The sequence below is a fragment of the Cololabis saira genome, chromosome 11 (genome assembly GCF_033807715.1).
Source record: "Cololabis saira isolate AMF1-May2022 chromosome 11, fColSai1.1, whole genome shotgun sequence".
Lineage (NCBI taxonomy): Eukaryota > Metazoa > Chordata > Actinopteri > Beloniformes > Belonidae > Cololabis > Cololabis saira.
The window spans coordinates 8,095,151-8,115,330 of NC_084597.1; the positions used below are offsets into that span (position 1 = coordinate 8,095,151).

General features: G+C 37.8%; 1 protein-coding gene across 1 annotated transcript in view; it reads right to left on the reverse strand.

The window, feature by feature from the left end:
* The window catches only part of shc3 (SHC (Src homology 2 domain containing) transforming protein 3), a 50,086-nt gene that overhangs the window by 18,471 nt on the left and 11,435 nt on the right, over nt 1-20,180 (reverse strand). Inside the window, exons 2-5 of the mRNA XM_061733255.1 lie at nt 19,770-19,840; nt 7,866-7,929; nt 4,396-4,515; nt 936-989 (exon numbers count right to left, since the gene is read on the reverse strand). Coding sequence (XP_061589239.1) covers nt 936-989; nt 4,396-4,515; nt 7,866-7,929; nt 19,770-19,840 — 309 coding nt within the window. The remainder of the gene's footprint in view (nt 1-935; nt 990-4,395; nt 4,516-7,865; nt 7,930-19,769; nt 19,841-20,180) is intronic.

The following is a 20,180-nucleotide window of genomic DNA, read 5'->3' on the forward strand; positions in this document are numbered from 1 at the left end:
TAAAAAACACTGTTAGGAAAGGATCTATTTAGGTACAAACATGTACATCATTTACAGCTCAAAATGGTTCTGTACATGTAGTAAATATCTAATCTAACAACATAAATATTTGCGGCTTGCATATCTTTTTTTTTAAATAGAGCGGATGCGGCTTATATACAGGTGCGGCTTATAGTCCAGAAAATGCGGTAATTTCCTCAGTTTTCGTCCCTGTCAATATAAGTCTCTTGGTATGATCAATTTATTCCGCTCTGGCCGTTTATCTCCAACTGGCAGCTACGGCACCTTAACACCTCATGGTCCGTGACGTCAAAACTAAAACTAATAAAAACTCAACTAAAACTAAGAATTTTTGAAAATATAAAAACTAATAAAAACTAGCAAACCCACACTAAAAACGAATTAAAACTAACTGAATTGAAGGAGAAAAAGTCAAAACGAGATAAAACTAAACTAAAATGAAAAATTCTAAACTATTATAACCCTGATGCGGCTCCAGACCCCTGATCTATACATACCTACATTTGTTATTATTGATAAAGGTTGTCAAGTTAAATGGCATGTTGTTATACGGTCATTCTGTAACAATGATACATTTGGGATAGGAGAAGTTTGAGGGCGGGGGGGCATCCAATTAACATTTCGCTTAGAGCCCCCAATTTGGTCCGGGGCAGCCCTGGTGGCCACTGGCCAGGGATGGAGGGCTTATTGATCCATTTCGAGCCTGCTGAAGGGATGTCAGCAGAAAGTGGCCTGGGGAGGTCTTAAAATCTCTGCTTGGTCGTTTAACCTTTGCAAACCCAAACCCTATGAGCAACGGAGAACTGAATGTTGATGGATAGATATGGATAAATGAATATGTAATGAGTGTGATCACTTTTTCATTTAAATCATGTAAGGTGGGGAAGTCAATGCCTGTGCTACAAGATACTTACAGGGTCTCCACCTGATGCAAAAGAGATGGACTGCATGTGATGGTTGGCTATGATCTGTCACGCAAACACAGACAGAAGGCATAGAATTACGTGATGCTTTTGTACATAAATAAAGTGCACAATCACTACACATTACACATACATTCAACCATTAGAAACTGTACCCCCTTTTAATGGGCACTTTTGTTATTAGTAGCTTAAAACTTGTGTGAAAATTTACTTTATTTTAATTGCTTCTGTTCCTCTTTTAAATGAAAGGCATAAAACCCATTCAAGAAATTAATATCCTTTGGAAATAATTAAGTAATATCTAAAGTAATATCTCCTTCAGTGCAGAAGCAAATCTCTTTCAACTAATGTCTTTAAACCGTCTATCTATTCATCAGAGGTGTCTTCAGTATTCACATTCATTACTCAGGTAGAAGTATAGATACTAGAGTTTAAAAATACTCCTGTAGAAGTTGAAGTATCAACTCAAGTTTTTTACTCAAGTAAAAGTATAAAAGTACTGGTTTCAAAACTACTTAAAGTATAAATGTAAAAGTAATGTAAGGGGGAAAAAAGCCATTAAGGACAAAAGCCATTGAAAATGAATGTATCTTAGTATAATGCAAATATATTCAAGAACCATATATGTGTACTATTGAGCATTAACATGTGTTTCAGAGAGCAGCAGATATGATGACTAGTTGTCTATAAGTATTGTAATGGTGCAAAAAGTCAAACTTCAGAGGCATGTTATCATTTATCCTAACCTTTATTGGAATGTATTTTTTTTAAAGGCCGAAATGAAATAGAGTAACGAGGCTGTTTTTAAAATGTAAGGAGTAAAAAGTACAGATAATTGCGTGAAAATGTAAGGAGTAAAAGTAAAAAGTCGTCTGAAAAATAATTACTCCAGTGAAGTATAGATAACCAAAATTTCTACTTAAGTAAGGTAACGAAGTATTTGTACTTCGTTACTTGACACCTCTGCTATTCATCATCTACACCTGCCCGTTCCAGTCCAGGATAACGGGGATCTGCTGGAGCCCAACTCTCTACAGTTGAAGGGCAGGAACCCTGGACCGGTCACCATGACTGTTTTGTTATTTGTCTCCACTTGCCAAGAGCACTGCTTTTATCATCTGAATGACAACAGCTGTTTCCAGCTAAGTTACCAACTGGTCAATCATAGCTGTGCAGCCAGCAGCCTCTAGATCAGGGGTGTCAAACTCATTTTGCTTGGCGGGCCGGATTTGACCAATTTCTTTCTTGAAAGATAAAAATAACGGTGCAATTTTTTTTTTCCTAATTCTTTTTTTTACTATTGTTATCTAATCCAATATCAGTTTAGTTAATTTTAAAGGAAATATGCACTTTGTTTACACACTAATTATGTAAAATACATTATTTCAGGAAATGAATGAAATTTCTCGGGTTTTTTTTCAAATTATGTAAGATACTTTTAATACCATTTTACAAAGATAAACAGAAACAAGTATGTTTTTTTTTTATATTTTGCTTTTTTATAGGAAATTTAATTAAAAGCAAAATCTTTCTTATTACATCCAAGAGTGTTTTTGGTGATTTAGAGATTTTTCCAGTACAATTAAGTGTATTTATTTTTAATAATTGGTGCAGATATTTACGCTAGTGTGCCGAAAAAGTCAGCACTTCTTTTTTAACTGTTTTACTTTGACACTATCCTCGTATTCAAAACTGAAATTATCCGAATAAATATCTTCTATCATCTTTTTTAGCAGTGATATTTTTCCTGCGAAAAATATATAATAGTAGTCAGTTAATAAAAATAAACGACCGTCTACAAAGAAATAAAATCAGCAAATGCATTCTAGAAAACTAAAAAAATGTCAAACTGCTCTCTTTGTGGAATAACGATGGATTTGTAGAAGAAATATATTATCGGATATGCTGCGATTCATGGCAATTAACAGTAAATTAAAGTAAATTAACAATTCGTTTTTTTGCGTTGGAAACTTCTCGCGGGCCGCATGAAAATCTCTCTCGGGCCGCATGCGGCCCGCGGGCCGCATGCGGCCCGCGGGCCGCACATTTGTGTTTGTATTGTGTGTACACTGTATTGTCACCTATAAGTGTATGACGACCCCAGGAAGAATAGCTGCTGCTTTTTGCAAAAGCTAATGGGGATCGTAATAAAACAAACAAACAAACAAACATTTGACACCCCTGCTCTAGATATATTCATTCAAGTGTAAATAAAGGATGTCATCATTTTCTGCTTAACATACAGTAAATAAATAAATGTGTCCCTTAGTAATCCCACAATGGGGAAATGTATTCTCTGCATTTAACTCCTCTGTAACCACTAGGCTACCACTCCCCCCATGGCACTTATTCACTTGTCCAGGCTTTTCTCTACTTTGCAACAGGCCATGAGGGGAGCTGGAAAGAGAAAACAGTTTGGACAGGAATAATCATTGTTTGTGCTTTCATTTACTGCAGTTTAGGAAATATGTCCAATGCCAGATCTATTTGTTGCCTGACTGGTGGAGGCTCACCAGCAGATATATACCAAGTGTACCTAATAAAGTCACTGGTGAATTAAGATTATTTGCCTTTATGGCAAATAAGATTCGGCCTAAAAGACGGATCAGAGAGGGACTGAAAACTGTTGTTCTGTAGCTCTCCTGTTACTGAGAGAGCACTCTCTACAAATACTTAAAAAAGAAAAAACACTTCATGCGTTTGATGTAAAAATGGAGAAAAAAAAATGACAGTATATGGGTCAATGACGAATAAGGATTTTCAACAGGTCAATTTTTTGAGTTTTTTGTCAAGATGAATTGGCACTAGCCTTAAAAAAGGTCATGTGGTGCAACCATGATTCATATTAAAATAAATTAATTTCCTTAACATCTTTTTTTTTTTCTAAGTTTTCAGTATTATACAAAAATTGTTGTTTTTTTAATGGTCTCGCCACATGATATTTCATAAAATGGACATCATCAGTCAAACTTTGTTTGTATATTATGATGGAAATATAAATACAAATGTGTTGCAATCTTACACACTACAAGACAGTTCGGTAATCATGCCAGATAGGGAAGAAGATTGATTTAAATACATCTAGAGTGATTTCAAAAAAAGTTTTTTCTGGTCGGACGGTCGCACCACATGACATTTTGACGCTTAAAACAACAACAAAATCCCAAATAACTAGTATTTTTTTGTAAAATTCAAGTGAGTCCATTTGTGGGACAGGTCGGTCATATACATGGTATTTTCTTATCCATTTAAACCTTTTTTGAATTGAAAAGAAATCTGTTTTTCAGAAAATATAGGCGTCACGTCATTGACCCACATATAGTTGATTGGAAATTAAAGATATCCTCTATAGGAATTTATGACCATTTTCATAAACATTCAGTCATAGTAGTAACACTATCATACATGATCAGAAATCTTCAATACCTGTTTGGAGAGAAAGCAGACTGACCTGTTTGCAGTCTGGGGTCATCAGGTTGAGGCTACTTGTGGAGATATTTAAGTTGATGGACATACCGGAAAACTGGAGATTGCTCTTCCCCAAAATGTTGGACAGAGCTTTGGATGGCGGCTAAGAGGACCAGAGGAAGATACAATAAAAGACATTTGTCAAACAAAAATAGCTTTGCTTATCATAAAAAAACAGGAAATCAGTGGTTTTATAGTAAAGTAACAAATCTGCCAACCACCAGCAGCCTGGTTCAGCTTCTTCCTAGTCATTTAGTGTGAAGAAACAGGGGCGCAGATAGGATTTTTGAACTGGGGGGGACCAAGGGACCATGTGTGTACTGAAGCTGCGATATACATTAGAATTGTGAGTTTTCTAACTGAATGAACATTGGTAGACAAAGGCCTACCTGATCAACACTAGCCATGCATGATCAAACTGTTATTTGTCTGGTATGTCAATCACGCACCAAAACTTCATGCTTTCTGCATATGTTTTATTTATACATTTGCTGATCTCTGCAGGATGAAGAATCTTATCACAGAAACTTTTCCAGTAATAAACAAAGTTGATCAACAAAAAAAAAGAATTCCCTCTGCAGCCAAACAAATTTACCCACTAGAAGCAGACTCAATAGGTCCCAAAAACATCTCTCCTCCTTTCATTTCCCTGAAAATATTGCTGAGCAATATCTTGTCTGTCCAGTTTGTCAAGTCTGTCTTGGTGAATATGGCACACAGTAGTGCCAGTGAGCCTTTTTTGAGTCATGGTTGATCGCAACCATGTTTTCAATCTGCGTAACGCACTGAAGCTGCGCTCTGAGATGGTGCGTTACATTTACATTGGAAGTCGGAACTCGGAGCTCCGAACAACAGAACCTCAGAACTGAGCGCTTCCCAGTTTAAAAACTGGGACATAATGGAACATGCAATTCGAAAGAAAGGGACAGTTAATGAAATGAAACGAGAACCCCAACGTTTATGCAGGGCCGGTTCTAGAAAATGATGACTAGGCTGCATCTCAGATCAGAGGGGGTGCACATGCCTGGCACATTATTCAACACTAAATTATGCATTTTCCCATAATTTCAAGCGGAATGATAGTAGCAAAACAAGAATATTTAAAGTGTATTTCAAATGCTTTATTGCAGCAATATTGCTGCAGAACAAAGAAAATGCTACATTTAGTCTGGGCTACCTCACCCATCAGACAATCTAGCAACAGAAAATAAAACATAGCAACAAAAATAAATATAACCATAAATATACAGGACTGTCTCAGAAAATTAGAATATTGATAAAGTCTATTTTCTTTAATGCAAAAATGTCATACATTCTGGATTCATTACAAATCAACTGAAATATTGCAAGCCTTTTATTATTTTAATGTTGCTGATCATGGTTTACAGTTTAAGAAAACTCAAATATCATATCTCAAAAAATTTGAATATTCTGGGAATCTTAATCTTAAACTGTAAGACATAATCAGCAATATTAAAATAATAAAAGCCTTGCAATATTTCAGTCGATTTGTAATGAATCCAGAATGTATGACATTTTTTTTTTTTTTTTTTTTTTAATTGCATTACAGAAAATAAAGGACTTTATCACAATATTCAAATTTTCTGAGACGGTCCTGTAAACTTGCTGGCGTGGTTGTGCTTGAACCACTTCCGGATATCTATCGTTAAGAAGAAGATGTGAAGAACATCTGGAATTTAGGGGGAACAGGGCTTTTTGTTATTAGCCTTTATACCTTTAAACTAATAACACAATAGTTTTTAGGTCAGTCAACGGCAGTAGTCTTTTCTGGTTAAAATACTCACTGAGTCAAATGACATAGCCTATGTATCTAGCCAATGTAAGAGCTCTTCTCTGTGCATCCAGCAAGAATGGGTCAGAATAGTTGCTGGAAGTGGATCGTTACACATAGCCTAAATCCCAAAATAAGCCAAAATGTTCCTACTCATGTGTTGTGGCTTGTACATTTACCTTGTGCAGAAGTAACTATGCAAAATGAGATGCAACAATCATATAAACAGATACGTAAAGGAGGTACCTGGGTGCAGAGACTTACTGCAGCAGCACTGTTGCCAGGTAACACGCAGTCAGAGATTTTGAAAAGTCAGTGAAGTCTCTCAGTTAGCCGGCACAAAGTTTAAAGGCCAGAGTCTGTTCTAAAAGTCAGGGCATGATTCTTCAGGGTTTGAGACAGAATTTGAGTGCAGTCTTTTTCCCTAGACATGTTGAGCAGGAAATACACTCAATCTTTGTCTCAAAATAACTGGTTTAAAATAATCATTATCATCCTAAAGCCGTGTGCTCACAAAGTCGGCCTTAGTTAGCAATCATGTTAGCTGCTGGCCACGGATCAGTCACACCGAAGATGGAAGCTTCAACAGGGTTTTGGGGGTTCATCCTGGTGCTGACCCTTCACCAAAATGAAAATATACAGTAGTCTTGGTCTTAAAAGATTGTTGCATGTCATTGTACACAGTTATTTGTAGGTAATGTCAAGGTACAAGTGTAGTTGAGAACATCTTGGGGGTCTCTGCCTGTTTGTTTAGTCCAGTCAAGATCTCCAATCAATGATTATTTAAAAAAAATAAAAGCTGTTAAACAAGTTAATTTCTCATAATATTCAGCTGGATCCACTATTTTCAAGAATGAAATAAACTTTCTTCTTTTCTTTTTTTTTTTTAACTCAAACACCAAAATGGATTTGTTTTAAACACCAATTACAGATTAAGCCACACAAAGTGGCGTGTTGGACAATTAAACCACCGCTGATGAAGAGAGGACCTAACGGACGATAAAATTTGTCAAATGCATTTAACCTTTTCTGAATGAAGCTGATGTGGTCTCAGTGTGTCCGCCACAGAGCCCAAATAATATCGGATCATTTATCAGCATTTTATACATTCATTCAAAGAATCTAGCTAGCGCAGATTTTGTGTTATAGGCTATACTATTCATGAAGAGTAAAGAGAGTAATGCTTTTTCCAACCCCCCATTAATGCGTGCACACACACACACACACACACACACACACACACACACACACACACACACACACACACACACACACACACACACACACACACACACACACACACACACACACACACACACACACACACCAGCACACCCTTGCTGATCACAGATATTGTGAATTACATGAGTCACTAAGCACTGTGTGCAATGCATCGTGGGCTGAGCTCCACCCACGCACATATAAAACTAAACCTCTTCATCTCTCTTCTCTTCCTCTCTCTTTTTACATAGAGGAAAGAGGATGGAAAAAAACAGAGGGGATGATATATATATATATATATATATATATATATATATATATATATATATATATATATAGAACATGGAAGGGTAAATTAATATCTAATAACTATTGCTCTTTTTCAACCAAATTTAGTGGGTTCTTCCATTATCACTCCACTTTCCTTTCCATCCACATACCTTTCTCTTCCGCAGGGCTCCTTTGGTCCCAGGAACAGCTTCACACACCAGGCTGATGGCTTCCCTGAAGAGACGAGAGGACCATGAGCAGCAATTATTTTAGCAATATGTTGAAATGGATTTATATTTCATTATCACGTCTAATAGGAGACCAAAAAATAAATAAAGTACAGGCAGGATTGAGTCAGCTACCTTGTAGCATATCTAACAATTCGCTTTTTAATCAATGGAGGATCACACATTTAGAATAGAATAGAATAGACTTTATTGATCTCCCAGAGGAGAAATTCAATTTATTCTAAAATGCATTTTTTTGGATTACCTAATTTAGAAAGAAAATATTATAGTCCTTATAAGTGGACAAAGACTGAATTAGTTTTTGTTTTTAAACAAATCCAAATGCATTCTTGCATGCTCAATGTGAAGCATGTGAATTTGATTTGATCTTACATTCTAGAAATAACTTAAAAACATGGATACCAAAACCTGTAGATGTGAAAACAAAATGTATTTAGCAGAAAGCTGAAGGACCTGGGAGACTTCAGGGTCATGGTGAACTGTAGGTACATCCTCCTTTTCTTCACTGATCCCAGTTTTCAGACAATTATTTAGTTCATTACTTATTTATTTAGACATTTATCAAGAAATACACTATTTCCAAGAGATGATTTATTGAAAACCTACTTTAAATATCTTGTGAAATGAAATGTATAATTACAAAAAGAAAAGGTGGTTTTATGTTTGTTTTCCTTTTTTTAATCTGTTTGTTAATTTTTTTTGGCACCTGTACTTACAAAAATTTAAGATAAACTCTCAGGTCCATTGAAATTTCAATAAGTCATCAGTTTATAAAATATTACAAATATAGTGCACCTTTTGAAACTATGCAGCCACATTACAGACAGGGGGTCATACTCTTTTGGGGGGAGAAACAGTCTAATTCCTCTCCGATGCAAATCCAGTACTGTACTTCTGTTAACAAGAACAATGAGGTCTTTCCTCAATAATAAGGTGTGGATCACCAGTGAGCTGAAGGGACTGCTGCTGAACAGAAAGACTTTAGGGAGGAGGATAAGTAGCAAGCAGTTATTGTGGCGCACAGAAAGCTTTCAGTCAAGCAAAGAAGAGAGAAGATGCAGGAAAGAGCTGCAAAATGCACGAGACTTGTGATCAGTGATGAAAACCATAACAGAGTTAAAAGAGAAAGATGATTAGACTTATATAAATCTGGACATATTCAGCGCTAAATATTTTCTTCAAAAAGTAAAGTTCAAGTAGACACTTAGTGTAGTGTACCACCAAGAGAGAGGCCTCACACTAGCCCCAATCAGTTATTAACATGCATTCGAAGAAATCCAATCAAGGTCTCAACAGGGTCTCCGCTTCTGGATTCACAGCTTTCCTGTCACACCTTTACAATTTCATCTTGCACCTCAGACATCAAGCTTAAACTGCCTCAGTACAACTACCAAAAACCTGAGCCCTTTTCTGCCCCTGTCTCCGGGTTCATCTCTAACAATGTGTAGCATAGCAAGTGCAGGAGAGACACCGTTTTAATTATTTTTCTTTTTTTTTCGTTTATTTTCAGTTATTTTTTTAAATTAAGTTTTATTTAATTTGCTCAAGTGAATAAACTGCCACATAAAACCAAATAAATACGATAAAATACAATAGTAGAAATATAAAATAAAATGTGAGCTCCTGAAAAAGAAAAAAAAAACTTTTTCTAAAGAAAATTACGTTTTTTTTGTTTAAGTAAAACAAGTGACTTGTTAGCACTTTGTGAGAAAGGGAACATATCCAGTTTCCCCCTCAAGAGCTTGTATGTGTTGGTCACTGTCTTGGGGTGTGATTCAGTTAAAGTATATCAGTTATATATGTTATATATCCATAAACCGGTTTGTTTGTTTGTTCATTTAGTTACCTTGACCCTTCCTCTGCTTGTCTCTCTGCCATGACCAATTGGGAAAGCGCATTCTGCAGTGAAAGATGTAATTAATTCATATTCATGTATTATTATTTTGCACACTGGGGATTATTTAGATTTGGAGGGGTTATAGTAAAGTGTATTAGTTGGTCTTATTGTGTTTATGTGATTGTGTTTGTTGGTACAGAGCACCCCTCTGTGGATGGTAGTTGACCAATTAATGTTATTAGGGTGGGGCCATAAAGAGGGCAGCTCGCTGCTCACAGGGAGTCCGTTGGTATAAGGAGAAGGGGTCTCCCTGCCTCCGTTAAAATCCATTATTGAAAACTGGAAAAAAAAAATAACTACATATATATGCTCTGAGCTGAAAATTGCATCTGTCAGGGTCGTGTAGTGAGGACCCAGATGCAGGAGAGCGAGAGGCAGGAGTTCAACAAAAAAGGGTTTATTTTACAAAAAACAAAAAAACAAAGCGCTGCTTAGCAGGATCAAAAACAGGGATCAAAAGCCTTAAGCAAAAACTTGGCAGGACACATGGAGGAAAGAAACAGGACGGAACCACAAAGAGCAAGGGAAAGACAAGACTATGGGCTCAAATTAATGCCATAAGTATTTTGTATCTGTAAATAAACTTTGTACTTGTAGAAATATTTTTGCATGTGCAAAAAATATTTGTACTTGCAAAAAATATTTGTACTTGTAAAAATATTTTAAGCGTGTGAAAAAAATATTTGTACTTGTAGAAATATTTTGTGCGTGTGCAAAAAATATTTGTACTTGCAAAACATATTTGTACTTCTAGATACAAAGCTACAAACTTTTTACAAAGCTACAAACTTTTTTTACAAAAGCTACAAACTTTTTTTCAAAAGCTACAAACTTTTTTTTACAACTACGAGTTATGGCACTGTTTTGACGTGCCAAAACTAAGAGCCAATCAGCGATCTTTGGCACTTGTTTCAAAGCGTTTCTGGAGAGCCAATCAGCACATTGCATCTCCTACTGACGTCGCCGCCATATTGGATGTTCAAGACTGGGCTGCAAACTAATACAAGTGAATGGACTTATTTTCATAAAGCACCTTTCTACAAAGAAATTTACGTTTTACGTCTCATTTATTCATTCACACACGCACTAATATACTTGGGAAACAGTTAGGCACCAAATATAATATATTTAATTTTCTCAGACGGCAAAAATAAGAACTTCATTGATCCCACATAGGAGTAATTCATGTTATAAAAGCGATAGAGAACAAGGTAGTGCCGAAAAACAATATATATCCCCCCTCACAAAAATAATAAAAATAGAGAAACATATTTTCTCATTAACAAAGCATATTTTACATTTTTACACATTACATTACATTTTATTGTTATTTTATTGTCTGAAAAATGGTTCAAATATGTTATTTTGTTATTTGAATTTTTTTTAATTTGTTTTGTTGATAAAAAAATATGTCTCTATTTTTGTGAGGGGGATATATATTGTTTTTTGGCACTACCTTGTTCTCTATAGCTGATATAACATGAATTACTCCTATGTGGGATCAATAAAGTTCTTATTTCTGCCGTCTGAGAAAATTAAATATATTATATTTGGTGGCTAACTGTTTCTCAAGTATATTAGTGCGTGTGTGAATGAATAAATGAGACGTAAAACGTAAATGTCTTTGTAGAAAGGTGCTTTATGAAAATAAGTCCATTCACTTGTATTAGTTTGCAGCCCAGTCTTGAACATCCAATATGGCGGCGACGTCAGTAGGCGATGCAATGTGCTGATTGGCTCTCCAGAAACGCTTTGAAACCCGTGCCAAAGATCGCTGATTGGCTCTTAGTTTTGGCACGTCAAAACAGTGCCATAACTCGTAGTTGTAAAAAAAGTTTGTAGCTTTTGTAAAAAAAGTTTGTAGCTTTGTAAAAAAAGTTTGTAGCTTTGTAAAACAAGTTTGTAGCTTTGTTAAAGGTTTGTAGCTTTGTATCTAGAAGTACAAATATTTTTTGAAAGTACAAATATTTTTTGCACACGCACAAAATATTTCTACAAGTACAAAGTTTATTTACAGATACAAAATACTTATGGCATTAATTTGAGCCCATACAAGACCAGACATACACAAGGGCGTAACGAGACACAGGTGTGAGCAATCAGGGCAGATGGAAGACAGGCGGGGCAAAACAGAAACACAAACTGGGGGAAATGTCAACCACTGACAGCATCTCCTTTACTATGTTTCCTCTTGAAACTCCAAGTCCACATTTGGCTGATTGCATGGTATCTCACCGTTATTTGTATTAGCAGGTTTTTTTCATTGGTAAATAATACATCCTTTTCTTTTACACTGTCATAATTTAATTTCCATGTGTAATAAATAAAATAAAATCGAGCAAGCCTAAAAATAGAGGTATTTTTTCTCCATCATTGTGGTGTCGAGGGTACACTGCAAGAGGGGTCACTGCTGTAGATTTTTGAGCTAATGATACAAACTTCAGGAAGTCAAGCAGGAAAGTAAACATGACACAAACTGATTCACAGCTGGTCTTTGCCTCACTGCACATTGGTAAATGAGTTTAGAAATACTTTTTGCTGCTTTGTCTCCCTTTATGTGGCATAAAGAATAATCCTATTCCAAATCATGTGTTTCAATATATGGTGTTTTACAGATAACCTTTGATGATATAATATTACCCTGGAAACAGACTATTCAGCAGCATTTTTTGTTAAAACCTTTGGTGACATCAAAGAATGTCACAGCTGGTTCTCAGCAAGGTTAGTCAATCCAAAAGGCCAGGCTACCTGGAGGATGGGTGGGCTGGAGGAGCAGCCAAGACCCAGCTGTGTCCAAGCCACGTGTCTGAAGCGACTGCAAGACTGCAGTCGATTATTGACGCATGCTTACCAAAGGTTTCCTGCTTCAACCAGTCACAGCAGTCTGTTTGTACAATTCACTGCACATTAAAACACATTATCTCTAAATTAAGAAAAACGAACAATCTTTATTCACAGCTACAAAGCAAAGACAGTGCTGAGCAGCTAAAATTATGACAGTTATTGGATATTAAGCCCCATTCATGCTCCCTTACGTACGTAAATAGGCACGTCTGTTTCAAGCATTGTCATACATCACCACCTTCACACGCTCAAGCATGTTTTACATTTCCTTGAATGTTAGTCAATTCACCCACTAGTGGGCATCGCTGAGTCCAGGGTTCACTTCCACGTTTTGACATCAGTTTCATGTTGGTGGCTGAAATTCACCATTACAAAGTTGTTTGTAATCAACCAAAAAGTCAAGAAGAAGCAGCAATTTCTGCAAATGTGGCAACAGTGGAGATGTGGAGTGGAGATGATGATAATGCACGCTCTGAAAAAGAAACAGAAGAAGAGGAAAAAGAGGCCTTTTTTCCCTGTGGATTGTACTTGATGTGGTACAAAAAAATGCATACCTCTTACAGCTGTCATGGATGTCCAGTCTATGTCCATGCACTTTTCCACTAGTACCTACTCTGCGCGCTTCTACCCGCCACGCCCCCGTCTTGCGCTTTTCCACTACGGGCCGAGGCGGGTGGAGCCGTGCCAAGCAGATACTTTTTCTGTATCTTTTCTGCCGAGGTTCTAAGCGTGCTGAGCCGGCACTAAATCTGACATCACCACCCTTCACGCCACTGATTGGTCGGGGGGCGGGGCCGTCAGACGTTTGAATCAGGAAGCGGGAGTCAGCGCGAGAGCGACTCGCGGCTCGCGGCGATTTTATTATACAGCACAAACGTCTGTTTGGTGATCCAACTCTGAGGTGCAGATGTTCATAAACCTGGTGGCTGACGAGAGAATTAAAAAAGGGATGTAGACGGGCTGTTTTACTCTTAGCTGCTCGCGGCTCCAGCTGATTTCTCATCTGCGCTGACACGAACAAAGGGGTTGCGCAATCGAGTACGTCACAGCAGCTTCACCCCAACCTGCCCACTTCTCCCCTGGCTGTGGAAAAACAAACGGGGACAAAACGGGTGGAGCCGGGACGATGCATGATGACACGTGTCGGGCTGAATAGGTACTAGTGGAAAAGCGCCATAACTGGGACAGAAATGGTTAAAACTGCCTTTCACCATTTCTATAAATATATTTATTTCTGGTGCAAAGTTGGATATTTTAACAGTGGGCCAATGGAGATTGACTTGATTTTTGGAGCCAGACCCCAGAGCTCAGTAAATGAAGTCCAATCAAACTGACACCTTTGTACACATCAGACTAGCAAGGCAGCTGTTTTGCGTTGGTCTGAATAAATTACTTTAGGATGTATGTGTCAGTATTACGTGCTGGTCACTGTCCTGGGGTGTGATTCGGTTTTAAAGTGTGTCAGTTCGGGTCTGGTACCCACTATTGTTGGGCCACAGCCCTGTGTTGAACATGGGACGACTTGATTTCAATTCTGAGGCTTAGCTCTGAGGCTTAACTCTGAGGTTAGCCTTGATTTCTTACAGCCGACCGCATGGTTAGAAACAAAGGATCCTCCATAATGACTTAAAGCCCCAGCTGGCTTTGCAGTTACGGCCCTTGGTGATAAGGAATAGCACCCTCATTGGGCATAGACCCAAATCGCAGGAGGTGCCCCTTCCGATTTATGGCAGCCTGGGCCCAGCTATAAAGAGCAGGCTCCCCCCTCTCTCTCTTTCCTCTTCTCTCTTCTCCCTCAGCCCTCTCCACTCTCCAATGGAGTTCTCTGTGAGCTATGAAGGAGGCCACAGCTCATATTTCTGCATGAAGAGCTACTAGCTATGGACCGGCCTTCTCCATTATCGTGCCTGAAGAAGCGTCTGGTTCCCTTGAAATGGCAACTATAGTCTGCAGCGCTGCAACGAGTGACCCGGAAACGTTCCGAGACCCAGATGAGCCGAACAAGGGACCCTTGCATGCCTCGACGTGAACGCCTTTGGACCGACCTGCAGCTGAAGGAGGCCCAGCTGCTGTGCTAATGCTTCACCCCTCATCCACACTGAGATGAGGAGAGCAGGAGAGAGAGAGACGCTCTTTATCAGGGTCACCTGCGGAGCGTAACCACCTTTTTGTTCACCAAGGAACGCTGACCGGCCAGACCAAAACAACTTTTTCTTCAACCACAAAGATCCACGTAAGAGGCTGTTTTGTATCTGGGCAGAGAAACATAGTTAACACATTTTACTAGCTTAGTTTTGCGTTGTGAGCCGGACCGCTGATCCCGTCACAACCGTGTTTATTAGTGTAAGTGTGTTTATTTTATCCCTTGTTTACTGCTGCATCCACTTTTCTGGATCTTGACATGTTCTTCTCCAAAAGAAAACAAAGTCCCTTCCTCATTCCCCAGTTGAATGACCAGAGCGCAAATGTGAAGTTAGTTTCACATTGGTCGCTGTGTTGGAAACGTCAGAAGAACCTGGTTTTCTGATGGTGAGAAGTTATTTTAGTGTCTTGGGTTTTACTTTATTCTCTATTAATCTCCTTCTCTCCTACTAACCCCAACACACACACACACACACACACACACACACACACACACACACACACACACACACACACACACACACACACACACACACACACACACACACACACACACACACACACACACACACACACACACACACACACACACACACACACACACACACACACACACTCTTATCTTGGCCATAAAGCCTCTGAGTTTTTCCCGTTACCACTGAGGTGGAAGAAACCTCCCCCAGCAGTTTCGAAAAGCATGCGTTCACTATCTCTCTTTCAGCTCTTACGTTACGTGACGTTGTCCTGACACACACACACACACACACACACACACACACACACACACACACACACACACACACACACACACACACACACACACACACACACACACACACACACACACACACACACACACACACAGGTAGGTGATTTGAAATTTGTGTTTAATGTTTAGTTAGTTGTTGTTTATGTGTAGTTTATGCATCGGAATTTATCCCAAGTGTTGTGTCACTAACTTTTAACACTTGTGTAAATACATTCCGATTAATTTGAATGAGAGAAGTTGTTTGTGTTTATTTTATACACTTTTGTCACAGCTGCTGGTTGCAAAGGTCTGTGCTCGGACTCCTTCCTTCACTGTTATTCTGTAACGCCACCCCTGGCAACAGGCTGCATGTATGGAATAACAGCTACTTTGAGACTGATTTTGCTGTTCAGTTATTATTTTCCTGATAAGTCAGGTGGTGCTCCGTTTAGATTGATTCATTTTGATTATTCGTTTTGCTAAGTCTTTTTCTTTATTAATTATTAATAACTATTGTAAGACCAATTAATGTCATTAGGGTGGGGCCATAAAGAGGGCAGCTCGCTGCTCACAGGGAGTCTGGTGGTATAAGGAGAAGGGGTCTCCCTGCCTCCGTTAAAATCCATTATTGAAAACTGGAAAAAAAAATAAAGAACTAACTACATGTATATCCTGTGAGTTGAAAATTGCATCTCCTTTACTATAATTCCTCTTGAAACTCCAAGTCCACATTGGGCTGATTGCATGGTATCTCACCGTTATTTGTATTAGCAGGTTTTTTTCTTTGGTAAATAATGCATCCTTTTCTTTTACACTGTCATAATTTAATTTCTACGACGGAGTATTAGGGCCAAACTAAGACAAAAAAAAATATAGGAAATTACGAGAATAAAGTCATAATATAATGAGAATAAAGTCGTAAAATTACGAGAATAAAGTCATAATGTTGCGAGAATAAAGTCGTAATAGAATAAAGTCGTAATATTATGAGAATAATGTCGTAATATTATGAGAATAAAGTCATAATATTACGAGAATAATGTAATATTACGAGAATAAAGTCGTAGAATTACGAGAATAAAGTCGTAATATTACGAGAATAAAGTCGTAACATTACGAGAATAAAGTCGTAATATTACGAGAATAAAGTCGTAATTTATATGAATAAAGTGTTAATTTATGAGAACTCTAACAGGAAGAGCATCTTCTCCATGTGTTAAAATGAGGAATATTGAGCATCTTGTGAAGTTATATTTATATATTTATAATATATTTAATATTACGACTTTATTCTCGTAATGTTACGACTTTATTCTCGTAATCTTACGACTTTATTCTCAAAATATTACGACTTTATTCTCAAAATATTACGACTTTATTCTGGTATTATTATGACTTTATTCTCGTAATTTCCATTTTTTTTGTCTTAGTTTGGCCCTAATACTCCGTCGTAAATTTCCATGTGTAATAAATAAAATAAAATCCAGCAAGCCTAAAAATAGAGGTATTTTTTCTCCATCATTGTGGTGGCGAGGGTACACTGCAAGAGGGGTCACTGCTGTAGATTTTTGAGCTAATGATACAAACTTCAGGAAGTCAAGCAGGAAAGTAAACATGACACAAACTGATTCACAGCTGGCCTTTGCCTCACTGCACATTGGTAAATGAGTTTAGAAATACTTGTTGCTGCTTTGTCTCCGTTTATGTGGCATAAAGAATAATCTTATTCCAAATCATGTGTTTCAATATATGGTGTTTTACAGATAACCTTTGATGATATAATATTACCCTGGAAACAGACTATTCAGCAGCATTTTTTGTTAAAACCTTTGGTGACATCAAAGAATGTCACAGCTGGTTCTCAGCAAGGTTAGTCAATCCAAAAGGCCAGGCTACCTGGAGGATGGGTGGGCTGGAGGAGCAGCCAAGACCCAGCTGTGTCCAAGCCACGTGTCTGAAGCGACTGCAAGACTGCAGTCGATTATTGACGCATGCTTACCAAAGGTTTCCTGCTTCAACCAGTCACAGCAGTCTGTTTGTACAATTCACTGCACATTAAAACACATTATCTCTAAATTAAGAAAAACGAGCAATCTTTATTCACAGCTACAAAGCAAAGACAGTGCTGAGCAGCTAAAATTATGACAGTTATTGGATATTAAGCCCCATTCATGCTCGCTTACGTACGTAAATAGGCACGTCTGTTTCAAGCATTGTCATACATCACCACCTTCACACGCTCAAGCATCTTTTACATTTCCTTGAATGTTAGTCAATTCACCCACTAGTGGGCATCGCTGAGTCCAGGGTTCACTTCCACGTTTTGACATCATTTTCATGATGGTAGTGGAAATTCACCATTACAAAGTGATTTGCAACTGCCCAAAAAGACAATAAGAAGAAGCAATTTCTGCAAATGTGGCAACAGTGGAGGAGATGATGATAATGCACGCTCTTAAGGCGACATAAGAATAGGCAAAAGAGGCTTTTTTCCCTCTTGTTTGTACTTGATGTGGTACAAAAAAATGCATACCTCTTACAGCTGTCATGGATGTCCAGTTTAACTGGGACAGAAATGGTTAAAACTGCCTTTCACCATTTCTATAAATATGTTTATTTCTGGTGCAAAGTTGGCAGTGGTGGACAGTAACGGAGTAAATTTACTTGAGTACTGTACTTAAGTACATATCCAGAGGATTTGTACTTTACTTGAGTATTAGATTTCTTTGGTACTTATTACTCTTACTTGAATACATTTCCAAGACAAATATTCGAGTAAATTTCTAGGAAGGCTGAAAAGTACTCGTTACTTTCAGGTCTGCTCTTTTTTCTTCTTCCCTAAAATCCTATTGGACACAAGCTGTTTTTGTCAAAGGAGGAGACCTATCACAGTGCACGCTCTCCACTGGGATGTACGGAAAGCGGAAATACGTCAAGCCTCCTCAAAACGATACCGCCAAAGTAGCCTGCGTTTGTCAAGACAGAGCCGCAACAAGTGAAGACAGAGCCGCAACAAGTCAAGACAGAGCCGCAACAAGTCAAGACAGAGCTGCAACAATGGCTACGCCTGCGTCAGGAGAAGAAAGACAATCCACTGAGTCGTCTGAGTCTGATAATGAGCCGGACTCGGAGCAGGGACTTTCACAAAATCCTTGGCCGTATCTTAACTCAATGTTTGAGTTCGACCAAGTAAAAAACGAGGGCACAGACAAACCACAGACATTTACAAGTTAAATTAATTTAGAAAAAATATAGTAATTTACTGATGTGGAAAATAAGAAATTTACTCTTACTCTTACTTTTACTTAAAGTAAATTTAAAAGCATTTACTTTTGGATACTTAAGTACCTTTAAAAGCAAGTACTTTTCTACTCTTACTCGAGTAATATTTTGACTGAGCTACTTTTACTTGTAACGGAGTAAATTTTGACCAGTAGTATTTGTACTCTTACTCAAGTACTGGGGTCGAGTACTCTGTCCACCTCTGAAAGTTTGGAACTTTTAACATTGGGCCAATGGAGATTGACGTGATTTTTGGAGCCAGACCCCAGAGCTCAGTAAATGAAGTCCAATCAAACCTACACCTTTGTACACATCAGACTAGCAAGGCAGATGTTTTGCGTTGGTCTGAATACATTCATAATCAGCTCATGCTAGTTTTTCAGCAGCTTATTGACTGAAAAAAAAACTTGTCATGGGCTCAATTACTTATGGTAATTCATGCTGCTGTATAAAACTAACAGTGTAGCTATGGTTTACTGTAGGTGTAGTTGGGGACCCTACACCGTAGCTTGACATTTATATTAACTCTGCAGAGTTGTGACACAGAGACATAAATCAAGCTTTAATTATGAACACAAACTCCATCCAAATATAAATTTTGAAACATAAAACTTTTAAATTTGCACTTGCAAACCCCAATAATCTTGCAAATTGGACACTCAACAATGAAAACACGTTTCCCATGGCAGACCCAGTTTCCGTTAGTTAACAACACTGTTGAAGGGTGTGGAAGGAAAAAAAAAGTAAACACTTGTAAATTACAATGGAGTTGCACTGATTTGCTTTTTTAGGTTCTAAATAATCTTCCATGATAGATCAGCAAGCGCTGCTTTAGTAATGTAAATATTGGCTTGTCTCCAAACTCCTAAAAGCAAGCGTTGTGGTTAGTAAACTTCATTATGTGTAAACATACCTTGTTATTTGTGACCTTGTCGTGAAATCCAGGGATCTCATCGACTGCAGAACTTCCAGGCAGCCCAGATACTGCAAAGCAAGACAGAAAAGCCTGTAAAAAATAAACAAAAACTAGCACTGCTTATTACAAATTTGGCCCTGAACAAATTATTTGTAGCATGTTGTTGTTAGCCACATTGGATTAAGCGCACTTATAAGTCCGCTAAAGGTTTTGAAGCATCTGGCAACACACACTGTCCCGCTGGTGAAATCTTTTCTAAATGTACTGTCATCATTTTTTTTTTCTTTTTTTTGCACACATATTAATGGTTAATACGATGCTGGTAAAAACCTAAGGCATATATATGTGCATTGTTACTATATTTAATATATATACATATATACGCATTCATACGCATACACATACATA